At 50.4% G+C, this 18,140-nt stretch overlaps 1 protein-coding gene across 28 annotated transcripts in view; it reads right to left on the reverse strand.

The window, feature by feature from the left end:
* The window catches only part of JAKMIP3 (Janus kinase and microtubule interacting protein 3), a 75,274-nt gene that overhangs the window by 32,638 nt on the left and 24,496 nt on the right, over positions 1–18,140 (reverse strand). For 12 of the 28 annotated variants that reach the window (XM_074338776.1, XM_074338775.1, XM_019728284.2 and 9 more), the window contains 4 exons: positions 12,352–12,606; positions 10,618–11,115; positions 1,976–2,197; positions 518–637 (listed from right to left, as the gene is read on the reverse strand). In XM_074338776.1, the coding sequence (XP_074194877.1) occupies positions 518–637; positions 1,976–2,197; positions 10,618–11,115; positions 12,352–12,492 (981 nt within the window). In that variant the 5' untranslated portion in view covers positions 12,493–12,606. The remainder of the gene's footprint in view (positions 1–517; positions 638–1,975; positions 2,198–10,617; positions 11,116–12,351; positions 12,607–18,140) is intronic. The other 16 variants (XM_074338780.1, XM_074338779.1, XM_019728287.2 and 13 more) reach the window with 4 other exon arrangements.

Raw genomic sequence — 18,140 nt, forward strand, 5'->3', positions numbered from 1 at the left:
CGAGGGAAGGGAGAGTCCTCACACACCCCAGAGAACACGCAGAACTGAGGGCACTCTTTCCCAATAATGCAGCGCAGGAATCAGCCAACCAGCACTTGAGGCCCACGTCTGGCGCCCCGCGTGGTTTTGTTGATAAAGTTTTATTGGAAACAGCCAAGAGTCCTAGATGCAAGCCCCACCCTGGTCACCACCACTCCCTTCCATGGGGAATTCTGGAAGTGGACGTCCCAGCTCCCTTCACACTGCAGCCGTAAGCCCATAGGATCCAGAAGACACCCCCCCTCCTGGACCTTGCCCCGACCATGCCCCTCCCAGCCCTGCCCATGCCCCTCCCAGCCCCACCCCTGCACCCCCAGCCCCACCCCTGCACCCCAGCCTCACCCCTGCACCCCAGCCCCACCCCTGCACCCCAGCCCCACCCCTGCACCCCAGCCCCACCCCTGCACCCCCAGCCCCACCCCTGCACCCCAGCCTCACCCCTGCACCCCCAGCCCCACCCCTGCACCCCCAGCCTCACCAGCTCGTTCCTCTCTTCCGACAGCAAGGCGTTCCGGTCCTCCAATTTCCGAATGATCGCACTCAGCTCTGCAATTTTAAGTTGGAAGCGCCGAGCATCCTTTTCGTCTAGCTGCTGTTCCTAAAACAAAAACCCACTGCAGGTAACTGTTGGTAGACACATAGAAACCTTTGCAAATCCCAACATGCCACAGAAACCGCGTGCTGATTGCCCAAGACTTGCGTGAGAGCCTCGTGGCTCGGCACACTGCACGCTGGGGGCAGAACGCGTGAGCAGACATGTCCAGGAGAATGCAAATGGGGAGGGCGAGGGTGTGTCAATGCAGGTGCCCCCAAGTGTGGGTGATCTCAGAAAACATCGGAAGCAACCCATGCTTTCCTTGGCCACTGCTGCCTGCCCCCTTCAGGGTCTGCCTTGCGCTGCTGGCGGGAGGTCATTTCCTAGTGGTATAAGGTGAGCACAGGAAACGATATTCAACTTAAGTCTTCCAAAGTTGGTTTCCCAAGAAGTGTGCCCCTCCGATCGCATTTCTGAAAGGTGACTTTTTTAAGTCCTGAAATGTCACTGAAAAATCAGTGGAAACATCTGAGGCTCTCTCTGGAGGAAGTGCAGTCTGTTGAGTGCAGAGCCTGGGCAGGGGCTTGTTCTAGGTCAGGTTATCAAAGTTTATAAGATGTCATCTCCTAGTCTTGAAATGTCTTTGTCTTAGGGCTGGCTCAGCTTACACACGGTTTGTCCTAAAGCAAACACACGCGTGTCCAGGACTGAGGAATGGTTCCTCATCCAGCAGGTGCAGGAGAGGCTAGGGAACCAACCAGAAGGACCTCATGGAGGGTCCGTAAAATTTAGACACCCCCCCAATTTCCCAGAACCACTCCAGGGGGCTCTGAATGAGGAACAGTAATGAGATGGATGGTGTCATGGCTGTGAGGTTGTCAGCTGTCCCGTGCCATCGTGGCAGGCCAAGGAGAAGCAGGAAAGTGTCATGGTCACGTGAAAAGCGGGCAGGAAGCAAGTGGCGAAATCAGTGCTCGAGGGTCGAAGCCAGGATGAAAGCAGGGAGCCAGTCTTCCCAGCCGAAGGCAAAGCCCGTGCATGGACATGGAAGCAGCACAGCGTTGTCTCCCACCAGCCCAGGGCAGGAGCCTGTCCCAGCAAGTACCAGGGACCCTTTGTAACCTGGGGGCCCAGCCACTCAGGTGAGTTCCAGCTAGAAGCCAAAGCCTGGGAAGGAGGGGGCACGGGGTGGTCCATGACAGGAGGACCTAGGGAAGGTAGTGCCACACCACATTAGCAAGGAAGGGAGGGGTGCGGAGACTCTGCCCTCTCAGCCAAGCCAGAAAGCGGAGGGCTCCAGGGTCTGGCTGGCAGGCGCAGACTTCACGGCGTGCCCAGGGCGGGAGATCTGTGCTGTGGGCATGGGCTCTGGGCCCGCGAGTGGAGCGGGGAGGTGCTTACAGGGCTTGCTGAGGGCTCTGAGGCGTCTCCTGCACCTGCACCGCTTGCATAAGGAACTTCCCGCCTGGGGCTGCCCAGGTGCCGATCGGCCTCTTTGACCTGCGACAGCTGCTCATCTAAAGCCTCTTTTTGGAGCTGCAGTCTCTGAGCGTGCCCGGCTTGAACCCCTAACTCTCTCTCCAGCACGAAGACTGCTCTGTCCTTAAATTTTATCTCCTCCATCTACAAGGAGAACAGAACACAATCACAGGCAGGCAGGGTGCAGCTCTGCAGTTACCATAGGAACAAGCAGAATGCACAAGCACGAGGAGGGGCCCCATGCAACAGCCCTGCCAGTCCTGCAGCGTCTGGGCTCCCAGAGGCCTGGAGCGAGAGCGGGAGCCCCACTGCTGGGCTGCAGCGTGATGCCCGGCCTGGGCTGGCCGCTGCCCGGCAGGTCAGACCTGCTGGTACAGCGGATTCCTGGCTCCATGTACCCTTCCCACCACAACCCCCAATCTGGCAGGACCACGCCTCCCATGCTGCCCTGTGGGGTCTCTTAGGTAACGGGGGCGGGGGCTGGCGTCATCTGGCAGGGTCCAGGGGGCCACCCCCACCTCCAGCTCCTGCTGAGTGAGGGGCAGAGTGTGGGCGGGTCTCCCTGAGTTCCCTGCACCCCACCAATAGGAGCGTATAACGAGGAAGTTCGTCTTAGAGCAGGTGGGCCGTGACTGGGGGGAAGGGGCAGCACTGTCTGGAAGGCCCTCGCAGCCTCTCCTCTCCGCTCCGAGGGGCACCTGGCCTGGGCAGGTGTGTGGAGCCAGCACTCCGCCTCCTTGCTCTGAGGTGTGGACAGGAAGCAGGGCGCTGCCCCACTGTTTGCAGACAGAGCTGCAGTTTTAATTAATCTGGCTTCCAGCTAAGGCTGGGGGTGTGGGGCCCTGGACAAGCAGCTCCAGACAGGAAGGCAGGCGTGCCCAGTGCACCTGACCCACCCAGGCCCCCAGAGGCCGCAGGGCTGGTGGCTGAGGGGGCCACAACCCTTACCACTCCCCCTAGATTGCAGCACTCCTGTGCTCAACCTCAAGCAGCTGGAGAAGCCACCTGTCTCCCAGTCCCTCCTCCAGGTGGCCATAGGTGCTTCCTCGGCCACAGTGGGCCTCCACCCTTGGAGGGGAGGGCAGGACCCACCCCAGACAGAAGGAGGCGCCATGGGTGTGGCATCATTGCAGATAGCACTGGATTTATAAGAAGCCTCAGTTTAAAACATACTTGCAAACAGAGCAGGATAGGACATCTCCCTGCTCTGGTTGCTGTTTAAGCTTAAAATAAGCTAATAAACCAGCCACCTGCTGAGGTCAGCTTGGAAACAAAAAGGTGGCACGTCTAATTAGCCCCGATCACAGAATTCACGGGCAAGCGATGAACTGAACAGAATAAAACAAATCCTTAATTGCTAAATTCCCATTTACTGAAATACAGAAATGCAGAAAGAGGCAACACAGTCAATTAGTGTAAACAAAGAGGCCAGTGAAAATAAAATCAGATTAATAAGCCTCAATATTCTGTGGTCTAACATTTGCACTCTTACACACAGGTACTTTAGAAACATGTTTCTTTCATCAGGAAACAAGAAAATCAGTCACTATGCACACATTCCACTGAACTCAGCGATTTAAGCAGATGGTTTGGACCAGAAGCCAACCTCCCTGAGAAGTCACCCACACGTGTCACGTAACGTAGCTGAGTTAGAGTCGTTCAGATGTTGGGTTCGGGAGCTGTCCACAAAGGAAAGAGGAGGAAGGTCATTCCACAGGCAGAGTTTGATTTTTTAAAGATGGAAAACTCAGTTTCAGATCAGTGAGTGTCTCCCGGGGGAAATCCTAAGGCCGTGGGTCCCCCCTCCCCCGCTCCAAGTTCTCAGCCAAGTGCATTTTTCTACATCCTCTTCTAGTCACACACAGCTTACCGATGGGGACACGTTCTGAGAAATGCATTGTGAGGCGACTCTGTCGTCGTGCGAGCATCACAGAGGCACAGACACAAACGTAGACGGCACAGCCCACCACACACCTGGGCCGTATGGCACAGCCCGCTGTTCCTGGGCTACGGCCTGCACAGCACGTCACTGTACCAAGTCCTATAGGCAACTGTCTCACAATGGCACCGCACAGTAACAATATGCTATAAAAGATAAAAGACGGCACACCTGCGTAGGACACTCACCGGGAGTGGCGCCTGCAGGACTGGAGTTGATCTGGGGGAGTGAGTGTGACGGCCTGGGACGCGACAGTGCAGCTGGAGACTTTGTAACACTGCGCACTTAGGGTACAATCCACTTAGTTACAATTTTCTTTCTTTAATAATAAATTAACTTCAGCTTACTGTAACTTTTACTTTATAAACATTGTTAATTTTAACATTACGACTCTTGTATGCACATTTAGCTTAAAACGCACATTGTACAGCTGTACAAAAATTTTCTTTTATATTTGTATTTCATATATATGTGTATATATATGTGTGTGTGAGAGTGTGAAATGAAAACCTTTCAGCGTTGGGGCCACATTTTCAGCCTTTTTAAGGAGCTTGCTGAGGTCTACAAAGCGTCTGCTAAAGCCTCACTGTGAGTGTCTTGGGGGTTCGTCTTCTTTCTCTCCTCCTGCAGTTTCCTCTTCTCTTGCCTCTTCAGCTGTGTGTTACTGCTCCCGTCCCACCAACCCCTGGTTAGACGTCTCCTCAGGGACCCCTGTAGGAGCTCCCCGATGCCACCCTCATCCACACCAGGGCAAGTCGTTTGCCATCTCTGTCACAGCCCTGGTGACGTTTGCAGCCTCCTCCTCCTTGGAAAACCCGTTGAAATCACGGATGAGCCTCTTGAATGTCTTCTTCCAGACACCTTCCAGATACCACTCCTACAGTCCTTGGTGACGTCGCCCCAAGAGCCCGAGCAAGGCTCTCAATGCAGAGATGTTGTGATCCTTCCAGAAATGCATTCATGTCCTCTCAGTGTCCTTCTCAGGGGCAGCAACAGCCTGGCAGCGCAGTGGCCTTAAAAGCTGCTATAACTCCCTGACACCCTGGTTGGTCAGAGGTGGTGTTTGGAGGGAGAAACACAACTGTGACATTGGGAGCAAGGTCACCGATAAAAGGAGCGTGTCTGGGAGCATTACCAACAACAAGCAAATTTTTGAAATGCACGTCATTGTCCTCACAGCACTTCTCCATTTCGCTGGTGTAGCAGCAATTCCGGAGGGCTGCTTGGAAGCGGAGCTGTGCCATCCGTGCCTCCTGACTGGCACTGCGTGCTGTCTGACATGCTTGAAGGCCCTGGGGTTCTTAGATCACAAAGGGTCTCAGTTTGCAGCCTGCAGCACTGCCCCCAAGCAAGACTGTCACCTGGTCCGTAAAAGCCCCGAAACCTGGCACTGACTTGGCCTCTTTCTGGATGAAAAGTCCTTTCAGGGTCCGTTTCCAAAACAGGGAGTTTTCATCCAGATTGAATATTTGCTCTGGTGAGTAATTTTCCTCCACAATCAGCTTATCCAGAGTTTCCCAAAATTCTTCAGCTGCCTTCACATCAGCACTTGCAGTCTGACTACTCACTTCCATGTCATGGAATGAACGAGGATTCTTGAATCGTTTACACCACCCAGAGCTGGCAGTCAATTCAAGACTTGTAACTGGGTCCAGCCTTTCCATCAACATCCCCAACCTTCTGCTTTGGCCCTGATTGTCATGGTGCTGAGAGGGATACGCTTCTGTGCCTGGTCTTCAGCCAAGGTCATTAGAAGTTTCTCCATGTCTCATCTAGGCCCTTCTCGAATTTTTGTTCGTCTTGTTACCTTCAATGAAGCAGATCCTTTAGCAGTTTCTGTCACTTTGTTCCTGTTCACAATGGTAGCTGTGGTGGTGTGGGCTGTGCCTGGCTGGTGAGCAACAACCATCACTGACTTCCCACCTTCGCAGTCCTTAATCACTTTAATTTTGTTTCCAGGGCGATCACTCAACGTGGCCTCTTACTGGCAACATTCGCATAGATTTTGTGTGTTTTGGGGCCATGATGAACCAAACAAGATGAGATTCCATCCAGCGCAAGAGAAAATGACGCACTCAGGAGACACAGTGAACACACAATGACTGAGGCTGCTGCTGGCCTAACGCGGCACACGGTCTTACAGCAAACTCTTTTTGTAAGGACCGTGTTTCCCCGAAAATAAGACCGGGTCTTACATTAAGCTTTGCTCCAAAAGACGCATTAGAGCTTATGTGTCAGCAGCAGGTGTCATCCTGAAAAATCATGCCAGGGCTTATTTTCCAGTTAGGCCTTATTTTCGGGGAAACACAGTAGAAAGTGCACACTCTAAAATAACGATAAAAAGTATAGTGAATACATAAACCGGTGACATGGTCATTTGTCATCGTCATCCAGTGTCATGTACTGAATACAGCTGTATGTGCTGTACTTCCACACAATGGGCAACGCACACACACGTGAGCAATGGTTTCCATTCCTGTGTTGCTATGGCTACGACATCACTAGGCGGTGGGGATTTCCCAGCTCCACTGTAATCTGACGGGACCCCTGCCGTCTGTGCCTGCCGGCCATCGTTGACCAAAATGTCCTCATGTGGCTGTGACTGTCCTTTGAACCCGAAGGCCCGTCTGTGAAGGAGAGCATCAAATGCACGCACGGGTGCCCAGGTGAGATGGGAAAGGCTTTGTTGGATTGTGGGGAGCCCCCCTCATTGAGAAGGGGACGTTTCCAACTCGGGGCACATGTGGAAGTACAGGCAGTGGGACGGAGTCAACGGCAGCCAGCCGGGGACGCCAAGCCTGCACTTGGGGCTGTGCCCTGCGTGCAGCTCGCTGCCTGCGACGGCGGGCAAACCTCACAGCTCAACAACTGCGTTAGGCCCCCTGGGGCTCAGATGCCCCTTTCCCTCCCAGGGAACCATGGGGTCCTGGTGGCACCACTGCAGAGAGCTCTGGGGACGTGTCTATGTCACTGCCTACACCCTCCTGTGACCAGCGCTCCCAGGAGCCCAGGACAGGGGTTTTCCAAGTTGCAAGTGGGGCGTAAATCGGGCAAGTTGGTCGCCCTCCGGCTGCCTCCCCTGTGCAGAGCTCGGCCGCGCTCCCCAATGGCCTCCCGGTGTCCATGCCTGTGTCCTCACACCACAGTGCCTTTGAAATGTGGATCTGACCTCATCACTCCCTGGTTTAAACCCCCTCAGGGCCTCCCTGGGCCCAAGAGTGAGATCCACGTCCTGACTGGAGCCTGAAGCGAAGCGTCCACAGGAGCTGCCCTCCGACCCCTCCCCTACCCCCACCCCCGCACCTTCAGTTACAGAAGGTGCACAGAAACAGGAGGAGGCCCTTGGGTTGGGGTCCCTAGGGAGGAGTGTGTGGGAGGATACTGAGCTGGGGGTCACCGGAGGGAGGTGGAAAGGTGCCCTCCACACCCAACTCACCCCCAGCAGAGCACGCTGAGCGCAGGCGCACAGAACCAGGGCCACTGGGCAGGGCCTGGGAACCTGCATTTGCCAGCACCCAGCTGACTGAGAAATGTGTTGACTGATCTAACCACTGCCCACAGTGCTGAGGGCCCCTGAACCATGGAGCCAGCAACAACCCCAGTGTGGCCACTCGGAGCAGGGGCAGCTCCCAGCTGGAGTGGGTGGGCCACTCCTCTGGGGTGCGGCTTCACTTCTGGGACCCTCCCTCACCTTGCACGGTACAGGTGCAGACATACCTGCTCCAGCAGATAAGCAAGCAAAGAGTCTGGCAGCAGTTGGCTATGGGCAGGCGGCTGGAATTCACTCTCAGTGACCTTCAGCCAAAACGGAAGCATTGCCCAGGAGCCACAGGCAGGAGGTGGGGGTGGAGGTGTTGGCAAAGTGGCATCTACACGTGATAAGGCCGTTTCTGAGACAAACTCATGCCCAGGCTCTGCAAGACTCCATCAGAGTGAGGACCTTGCACACACAGCCGGCCACTTATCTGCAGCCAGTCTCCGTGAAAACAAAAGCCTCTGAAAAGCAGGGCTGGGCCACGCCACCACGTGCCAGCAGCAGGGGGAGATTGGCCCTCACTTTACAGCAACTTTTTTATGGGGCTTAATTACTGCTGTTTGCTAGTATTCCACTTTAACTAGCTGTCTAGGCAGCTGGGCGAGGAGGGCTACTATGCATCACAGACTAGTGTGTGTGAGAAAGCGGAAATTGGTTTTGCCTGCACTTCCACTGTTTTATAGGATTTAGCGAAAGTCTGAGCTTGGATTCTAGCAAATGTACTTAAGTGTGCAGCAGCTGTGTGCCTGACAAACATCGCTCTCAGATTCTCTAATAACTGGGCGTGCATGTGTCCCAAGTTGCTCTGGGCCCAGAGTTATACCCCCGCCCCGCCCATCACAGCCTAGCCTCAGAGCCATGACCAGGGAGAAAAGGCTGGGGCGGGGGGCCTGTCTGAGCTCACAGAGGACGTCAGGGCCAGGCTGGAAGCAGAACAAACCTACTCCTTCCCCTTCACTGTGAGTGAAAATTTGGTCAGAAACATCCGTGGGACCAGGTTTCTCCAGCGCTGCTGTGGGGAAGGTGGAGGGAGAACATTGAAATGGTAAACAGAGCAGTTTCTCCAAATTGACTGGATTCTACAGGGGAAAATGGTGGAAGACTGAAATAAGCAAAAACGGAGCAGACAAGTTTTGGCTCCTTTTCTAGGCATGCTGGAGCTTGAGGCTGCCTGACCCCACGGAGCTGTGCTCCTGCCTCTTTGATCCTTGACTCTGAAGACAGACGTTTACTTGGAGGCAACCGTCAGCGACGCAGATGTTTCTGTCCACGGGTGTGCAGGGGCCTTGCAAATGACCTTTGCCCGGCAGGCAGCACAAATCTCTGTGCACCAAACCCCCACTTGCATTAGCCACACATTTTGCTTGTTCCCTCATTAACTAATGAGTTAAGTAAATGTATTGCCATGTATGTGTTCATTGTATATTCGTATGAGAATCATGACTGTACCTTTTGTTAAAATGTATCCTCTAACAGTGTAGTTATAATCCCAATAAAAATCCCAACAGTTTTCTATGTAGGAAAAACGATTCTGAGGTTCCCAGGAAACTCGAACGGGCCAAAACGGACCAAGTCCCTCTTGGAGAAGAACAAAGTAGGAGGACGATCCTCCAAAAATCAAGGCTTATTATAAAGCGAGAGTAATTAACATAAAACGGGCTTGAAGAGGGACCGATGATAGAACAAATTAGAAAGCCCACTCTACAAGAATGCTTAATATATGACAGAGGTGGCACTTGGATTGGGAGGGAAGACGGTCTTCTTAGCAAGGGCTGCTAGGAGAACTGTGTGTGTATCCAGAGGGAAAAAGACACAACTGGGCCTCCGCAATGTGCACACACACACACTCACACACACACACACACAATCCAGGTGGGGCAAAGACCTACACAGGAAAGACAAAACTATAAAGTTTTTAAAAGATAAAGCTTCAGGGCTCCAGAATAGAGGGATTTCTTAAACAAGACACAAGAAGCATCAACCCTCTAGGAAAAGATCAACAAATTAGACCATTTTAGAAAGTAAAGCTTTACACCACAAAATGACACCAATAAGAACACGAAAAGAACCCAGAGTGGGAAGGTGCTTTCATTTCGGTAGAAACGTTGGCATCAGCCTGCCCAAGCCTGCAGGAAAGTCTGCTGGGAACCGGCCTCCCGCCCTTACACTGATTTGGAGAGAACTGCCAGCTAAGTAGCTCGCTGACCTGCCAATCCCGGAACTGTGGTCAAAACACTGGCTCCGCTTGGGTTCCAGCTTCCCCTGGGACGGCAGGAAGGGGAGGCTTCGGAACCGCCTGTGGGGGGACGGGACGCTAACTTGCACATGTCTCCTTCTGGCCCAAACCCGCACAGGAAGTAAAGCTGGAGGCGAGGGGCAGAGGGCAGAGCTCTGCCTGATTCTCAGCCTTCTGACATATCCCTCCATTTCGACCGCCTGGCGCGCTGAACGCCCCAGGGCCCACAGTGACGGTGTGAGTGGCCGCCCCAGGGCCCACAGTGAGGTGTGAGTGGCCGCCCCAGGCCCACAGTGACGGTGTGAGTGGCCGCCCCAGGGCCCACAGTGACGGTGTGAGTGGCCGCCCCGGGGCCCACAGTGACGGTGTGAGTGGCCGCCCCAGGCCCACAGTGACGGTGTGAGTGGCCGCCCCAGGCCCACAGTGACGGTGTGAGTGGCCGCCCCAGGGCCCACAGTGACGGTGTGAGTGGCCGCCCCGGGGCCCACAGTGACGGTGTGAGTGGCCGCCCCAGGCCCACAGTGACGGTGTGAGTGGCCGCCCCAGGCCCACAGTGACGGTGTGAGTGGCCGCCCCAGGGCCCACAGTGAGGTGTGAGTGGCCGCCCCAGGGCCCACAGTGACGGTGTGAGTGGCCGCCCCAGGCCCACAGTGAGGTGTGAGTGGCCGCCCCAGGCCCACAGTGAGGTGTGAGTGGCCGCCCCAGGCCCACAGTGAGGTGTGAGTGGCCGCCCCAGGCCCACAGTGACGGTGTGAGTGGCCGCCCCAGGGCCCACAGTGACGGTGTGAGTGGCCGCCCCAGGCCCACAGTGACGGTGTGAGCGGCCGCCCCGGAGCCGGCGCCCGCGCACGTACCAGTCTGCGGATCTCGCGCTCACACTCCTTCTTGATGCGGCCGATTTCCTCCTGGTGCAGGTGGTACACGCTCCGGATCTCGGCGGCCTTCATCTTGTCCGCCTGCATGACCAGGGTCAGCGCCTCCTCCACTTGCTTCTTGGCCCCCTTGAGCTCGGTGATCTCCTGCTGCATTTTTGTCTTCTCCACCTCGAAGCCCTTCTTGGCCTCCTCCCTCACCTCGGACAGCAGCACGGTCTTGACCTTGTCGGGGCCGCTGTCGCGCAGGGTGTGCAGCTGCGCCTGCAGCCGCTGGTTCTCGTTGTCCTTGATCTTGATGACGCGCAGCAGCTCGGCCTCGTGCTGCCGCAGCAGCGTCTCGCGCACGGCCTGCAGCTCCTTCATCTTCTCCTCATGCAGCTTGGTCTTGAGCTCGGTGAGCAGCACGGCCGCCTTGTGCTGCTCGTGCTCGCGCGCCTGCTTCAGCTCCTGGTTCTTCTCCCTCTCCAGCCGGCTGACCTGGAAGAGAAGAGACCGGGTGGTGGGAGGCCCCTCTGCACTTGCCTGGACACTGATGTTGGAAAGCTTTGTTTGCGAACGTGGTGTGAGCTTCCGAGGGAGAAAGTCTCCGTAAAATGTGATTGAAAACGGAATGGAGCCGCATGGGTGGAGAGCGCGAACATGCGCCTGCAGGCGTGCGTCGCAGGAGAGCTCAGGCTGGGGAGCGAGAGTTCCACACCCGCTGGCCCTGGAGTTGCGCTCTGCTGCTCTGCCAGGGACTAGCGAGCGGTGGATGCAAAAGCATCACCTCGCAAACGGGCCTGCTGAGGACAACAGGCAGGACGCCCCTTGGGCACCACCTGTGGGGAGCAGAAGGCCTCCTGCCTCTGCCCACATGATGGGGGCAGCGTGCTTACCTTCTAAGACATTCTCGTCAACTGGGGACCGCCAGCTGGGCGGCTGCGCTATCTGTCTAGATGACATCTGATATCTAGACTTTAGTTAACACTCAGGGTTTTTACTGTTTTACTTTCATCTAGAAGCTGCGACCTTGGCTAAATGACCACACTACCCACCACCCACCATCTGGGACAAAGAATGGCTGGAATCCGGCTCTGCCTGGGTCTACGTGGGGCCACTGCGGCCACAGGAACCACAGCCCCTGTGCCTCTGTCCAGGCACTGTCTCCTTCCTGCCAGGACCCTAGAAAGGCTGTCACCTGACAGACACCTCATACTTTACTGTCCAGACCCTTCTCCCCCACACCTGGCAACTCTAAGCCCAGGGCCCACTGTGGCCTTCATTCAGCCAAGGGGCCATGCTGGGCCTGCTATATTGGGGTTCATTTCCATTGTGACTAGTCCAGGGGGAAGGGGTGGCATTCCAGGGACAGTGCCACTAGACGAGTTCCTGCTGCAGAAACACTGACAGCCAGGGCTGTTCCTACAGGGCTGGGGCTTGTGACCACACACTCCTCTGTGGGTGGGCCCACAGCGCCCATCTGCTGCCACCTGCCAGAGCTGCCTGTTCTCCCCAGCTGCCTCGAGAGGCCTCAGGACCCCAGGACCGGCTGGGCGGGCAACTCCACAGAGGCCTGGCTACACCCTGCTCTGGGCAGACCTGGGCCTAGAAAGGTGAGGAAGTGGGAGGGGGAGGGGCTGGGACTTGGTGGGAGGGGGAGGGGCTGGGACATGGTGGGAGGGGGAGGGGCTGGGACATGGTGGGAGGGGCAGGGGCAGGGACATGGGTGCCCACCTTGCTCTTCTCCTGCTGCAGCTCGATCTGGATTTCTGTGAGCTTGGCCCGCAGCTCCTCGTTGGCAGCCTGCAGCGCGCCCAGGAGCTCCTTGTCTGCTTTGTCCGCCTTGCTTCGGCCGCCCATGCCCTTCTTGGACATGGTGAGGGTGGCCTCAGGGGCACGCAAGGCGGGCCGCCTGTCTGCGCTGGGCTGTCTGCACCAAGCTGGGGCAGGTGTTGCCTCGCTGCCGCTCTGCTACATTTCCTCACTTACCTAGAGGTAAACACACCTGGGTGAGCAGACTGGCCTGGCCCGAGCTCCCACACACGTCCTGTCCATGTGATGATGGAGCACTGCCGGGCCCGCCCATCAGGATGGCTGGGAGGGTCAGGGGCACCCAGCTCAGGATGGGCCGCTGCGGCCGCATGGCAATGTGGCGGCCCGCGGTTAGCTGTCCGTCTCTACTGAAGCCCGTCACCAGGCCATACAGTGACAGCGGAAGGAGAAAACGAATGCACTCAGAGCACACAGACACTTGGGACTGGGGTTCCAGAGACAGCAGTGGAAACGGGCCTGGGAGGAATACGGCAAATGTTTTTCCCAACAGAAAAATAACTTCCAGTCTAAATCATGTAAGTTTACTAAATGGGGGTGGGGGGACCTCATGGACAGGTAGATAACTGAAAACGATTACGTGACTCAGAAATAGGCCCCTTGCTACATATATTCATAAATATTGGGACGATTAGTTGGCTAATTGTGAAAGAAAAATCAATCTATGGAATACTGCCTTTCTAATATAAAATTCTAAATGGATTAGAGACAATTAAGGGTGAAAAATCAAAGCATTAAAACTGGTGGGAGATGTAGAAATGAGCGTTTTTGAAATCTCTGGAGAGAGAGGCCTTTCTAGGCTGAAAGAAGATAAAAGGAGTTAACAGCAGGAAAGATCAGTAGATTCCAGCACATAAAAATGTTACATCTTTATGACTGACGTGCGATGCAATTAGGAATCTAAAAACAAGTTGAAACAATATTTGCAGTAAAGACAACAATGTTAGTATCTTTACTATATTAGGAGATTGTGAAACTCAATACTAAAAACACTAAGATCTCACAAGATAAATGGATAACTATCAAAGAGATGATCCCAGAGTAAACAGCGAGGGAACAGGGAAAATAAATATGTAAAGAAATTAAACGACAGACTTGTACAAAATTAATGAGCCACAGATTCAAGGAACTCATAGATCCTCAAACAGGAAAAAAATTAAATACATCATAATCAAAATGATGAAAACCAAAACTTAAAAAAAAAACTCTTAGGGCAGCCAGATGGCTCAGTTGGTTAGAGCGTGAGCTCTGAACAACAGGGTTGCTGGTTCGATTCCCACATGGGGCAGTGAGCTGCGCCCTCCACAACTAGATTGAAGACAATGAGCTGCCGCTAAGCTTCCTGTGGGGCAGCCAGATGTCTTAGTTGTTTAGAGCATGAGCTTTCAACAACAGGGTTGCCGATTCAATCCCCACATGGGATGGTGGGCTGTGCCCCCTGCAACTAAAGACTGAAAATGACAACTGGACTTGGAGCTGAGCTGCGCCCTCTACAACAAAGATTGAAGGACAATGACTTGGAGCTGATGGGCCCTGGAGAAACACACTGTTCCCCAATAAAATTTTTTAAAAAATCTTGAAAGGCACTAAAAGAGAGAAGGGGCACATGCCACTCAGAGGAACAAAGACAAAATTAGGAAGCTAGAAGAAAATGGAACGATATCTTTAAAGTGCTGGAAAACAAAAACATATGTCAAACCGGAATTCTATACTTGGTACAAATATCTTTCAAAAGTGAAGGATCTGACCACCACACACCCATTAGAATGGTTACTGTCAATTTTTTAAAATTCAATTTTCAAAAAAACCCCAAAATAACAAGTGAGGGTGTGGAGAAATTGGAACCTAATGCTTGTGCACTATTGGTGGTAATATAAAATGGTGCAGCTGCTTCAGAAAACCGTCTGGAGGTTTAACCAGATGTTACATATGACCCAGTAATCCCATTTCTAGGTATATACCCAAGAGAAATGAAAAAAACATGTCCACAGAAAGTTCATAGCAGCATTATTCATAAGACCCCAAATGTGTAAGTAACCCAAATGCCCACCGACTAATAAATGGATAAATAAAATGTGAGATAGCCATACCATGGAATATCATTCATCAATGAAAAGCACTGACACACATTACAATGTAAATGAACCTTGACAACATGATGCTAAGTGAAAGAAGCCAGTCACAAAAGATCATATGCTGTACGATTCCATGCATATGAGTGTCCAGAATAAGGAGCTACCTAGAGAAAAGTAGATTCAAAAGTAGGTTGCCATGGGCTGGGGACAGAGGGAGTGAGAAGTGACTGCTAACTCGACTGTCTTTTGGGGGTGACGGAAACATTCTAAATTTGTGGTGATAGTTGCACAACTCTGTGAATATACGAAAACACTGTGAATTCACACTTTAAGTGGGTGAGTTATATATTATTAAAGCTGTCACCCAATAAAAAGGAGAAATAAGGGCTTTTCAGACAAACAAAAGTTGAAAGTATTTGTTTCCAGCAGTTCTGCACTACAAAAAAAAGTGTTAAAAAAATGTTCTTCAGGTAGAAGAGATATTATCAAATGGGAAATTAAATCTACCCAAACAAATGAAGAATGCTGAAAATGGTAAAAATAAAGGTATATATCATGGACTCTTTTCTTATTTTTAATGCCTACAGATTATTGAAATCGAAACTAGTGATAATGCATTGCTGGGTCTATAACATATATAGAAGTAAAATATCTGAAGAATAGCAAAAATATGGGAAGAAGAAAAATAAAGTCATTGATTATATGTGAATTGTTATAATATCTAGGACTGTGATAAGCTAAAAATGATATTGAAAACCCTAAAGCAAGCACCAGATATTAAATTAAAAGAGAAATGTAACAAATAAGCCAACAGGGGAGGTAAAATAAGATCTTAAAAAATAGTCCCAAAAACAGGCAAGAAAAGAGAACAAAGAAGAGATAACACAAATAGAAAATAAAGAGCAGAAAATTAGGTGCAAGTCCAACCATGTTAAATGTAAATAGGCCAAACAACACAATTAAATGGTAAACATCTTTAGATTAGATTTAAAAAAAAAAAAAGCAAGCATCAACTTTATACAACCTACAAGAAACTCGCTTTAAATATAAAGGCATAGATTGATTAAAAGTAAAAGGATGGAAAAGTTATATGATGGAAACTTCAATCAAAAGAAAGCTGAAGTGATTGCATTTATGTTAGACCATATAGATTTCAGAACAAGGAATATCACCAGGGATTAACGATAAAAGACATAGCACTCCTAAAGGTACATGCATCAAACAACAGAGCTTCAAAAATACATAAAACAAAAACTGATAGAAATGGAAGTAGAAATAGGAATAGTCACAATTGTAACTGGATACTTCAACAACCCATCTCTCAGTAAGAGATGAAATATGCTCAAAAAGTTAGGTAAGGATATGAGATTTCAACAATCCTGACTCAATTGGCATTTATAGGATTTGCCACCACCAACAGCAGAATATATAGTATTTTCAAGTGTACATAAAGTATTCATTGAGATAGGCTATAAGCTGTGCAATAATAACAAATCTCAACAAAGTTAAATAACTGAAATGATTCAAATTATGTTCTCAATCAAAAAGAAATTGAACTAGAAATATCTAATAGAAAGATATCCAAAAAATCGAATATTTGGAAATTTTAAAAACACACTTCTGTATAACAGGTAAGTAAAAGAAGAAATTATAAGAAAATTAGAAAAATATTTTGAACTTAATGAAAATAAAACCACAATGTATCAAAATTTGTGGGACACAACTAAAATGGAAAGGAGAGAAAAATTTATGACAATAAATGCTTATATTAGAAAATAAAAAAGGTCTCTAATCATAATCTAATCCTAATCTAAGCTTCCATTTTAAGAACATGGAAAAAAGAAAAATAAAGTAAATGCAAAGTAAGCAGAATAGAAATAATAAAGATGCTAGTAGAAATTGATAAATTTGAAAATAATAGGAGAAATTAATAAAACTAAAAGCTGGTTTTGGGAAAATAATAATATTAATAAACTTCTGGAAAGACTGATCAGGAAAAAAAAAAAGACATAAGTTACCAATATTAGGAATTAAAAAGGGGACATCACTACACATCCTACAGACATTAAAAGGTAAATGAAATTTAAGGAAGTATTAACAAGTCTACATCAACTCTTCCAGAAAAATGGAAGAGACGTGAACACTTCCCAACTCATTTTATGAGGAAAACATTACTCTGATATAAAAACCAAAGAATATCCCTCAAGAAAAGAATATCCCTCATTAAGATGAATGCAAAATCCTTAACAAAATTAGCCACTCGAATTCAGCAATATATAAAAAGGATTAACACTATATGACCAAATGGGGCATATATAAGGAATGCAAAATTGGTTTAATGTTTTGAAAAATGAGTCTATTCAATTTACCATATTAATGTATTGAAATGAAAAAACACATAATCTTCTTGAAAGATGCAGAAAAGTCTTTTGACAAAATTCAAAATCTATTCACTACACAAACTTTCAGCAAACTAGGAATAAGAGGAAGCTTCCTCCCCCGATAAAGAACATCTACAAACAGACAAACAAACAAACAAACAAACAAATAAATAAGGAGGGCGGCCTGGTGGCTCAGGTGGTTGGAGTGCCATGCTCCAAATGCCAAAGGCCGCCAGTTCCATTCCCACATGGGCTAGTGAGCTGCGCCCTCTACAGCTAAGACTGTGAACAACAGCTCTCCCTGGAGCTGGGCTGCTGTGAACAGCTGGGGGTTGGTGTGAGCTGCCATGAACTGCTATGAGTTGCTATGAGCTGCCATGTGTTACAGTGAGCAGCCAACAACGACTGACGACCAACTGCCTCCGCAGGTGGAGCACAAGACTCTAGCATGGGCCAGGGAGCTGCGCCCTACAACTAGACTGAGAAACAATGTCTGAAAAAAAAGGGGGGGGAGGGGCAAAAAAATAAGGAAACAAAACAACACTATAGCCAACGTCACACTTCACACTTAACTTACTGCTTTTCCCTTAAGATAGAGAAAATACAGAACACCTCTCAGCATTCCTATTCAGCACTGAACAAGAAAAAGACCAAAAGGCATAAATAAAGAAATAAATCATTTTTATTCACATATGATATGACTGTCTATGTAGAAATCCCAAAGAATCTATCTAGAAGACATAAGTGAATAGAAGGTCAAAAGACTGAAGTAAGGTCACAGAAGGTCAAAAGAGAAAAATCAGTGATATGTGTCAGTTATATTTCAATATTCAGTTGTCCCCCCTTATCCACGGTTTTGCTTTCCGAGGTTTCAGTTACCTGTGGTCAACCGCAGCCTGAAAATACTAAATGGAAAATTCCAGAAATAATTCATAAGTTTTAAACAGTGCGCTGTTCTGAATAGCATGTGATGAAATCTTGCGCCGTCCCCCTCCGTGCCTCCTGAGACATGAAGCATCCCTTTGCCCAGTGCATTCGAGCTGTATACGCTCCGCCCGTTAGTCACGCGGTAGCCATCTCAGGGATCAGACCGACTGTCACAGTATCACAGGACCTGTGTCCAGGTCACCCTGATTTTACTTAATAACCCTGAGCATCCACTTGTTTCCGGGGGTCCCTGGCCGAGGCTCAATGCTTTCTACTCACATCTTCCACCCACAAGTCTAATGCCTTTTCC

Source organism: Rhinolophus sinicus, linkage group LG07, assembly GCF_036562045.2.
Source record: "Rhinolophus sinicus isolate RSC01 linkage group LG07, ASM3656204v1, whole genome shotgun sequence".
NCBI lineage: Eukaryota > Metazoa > Chordata > Mammalia > Chiroptera > Rhinolophidae > Rhinolophus > Rhinolophus sinicus.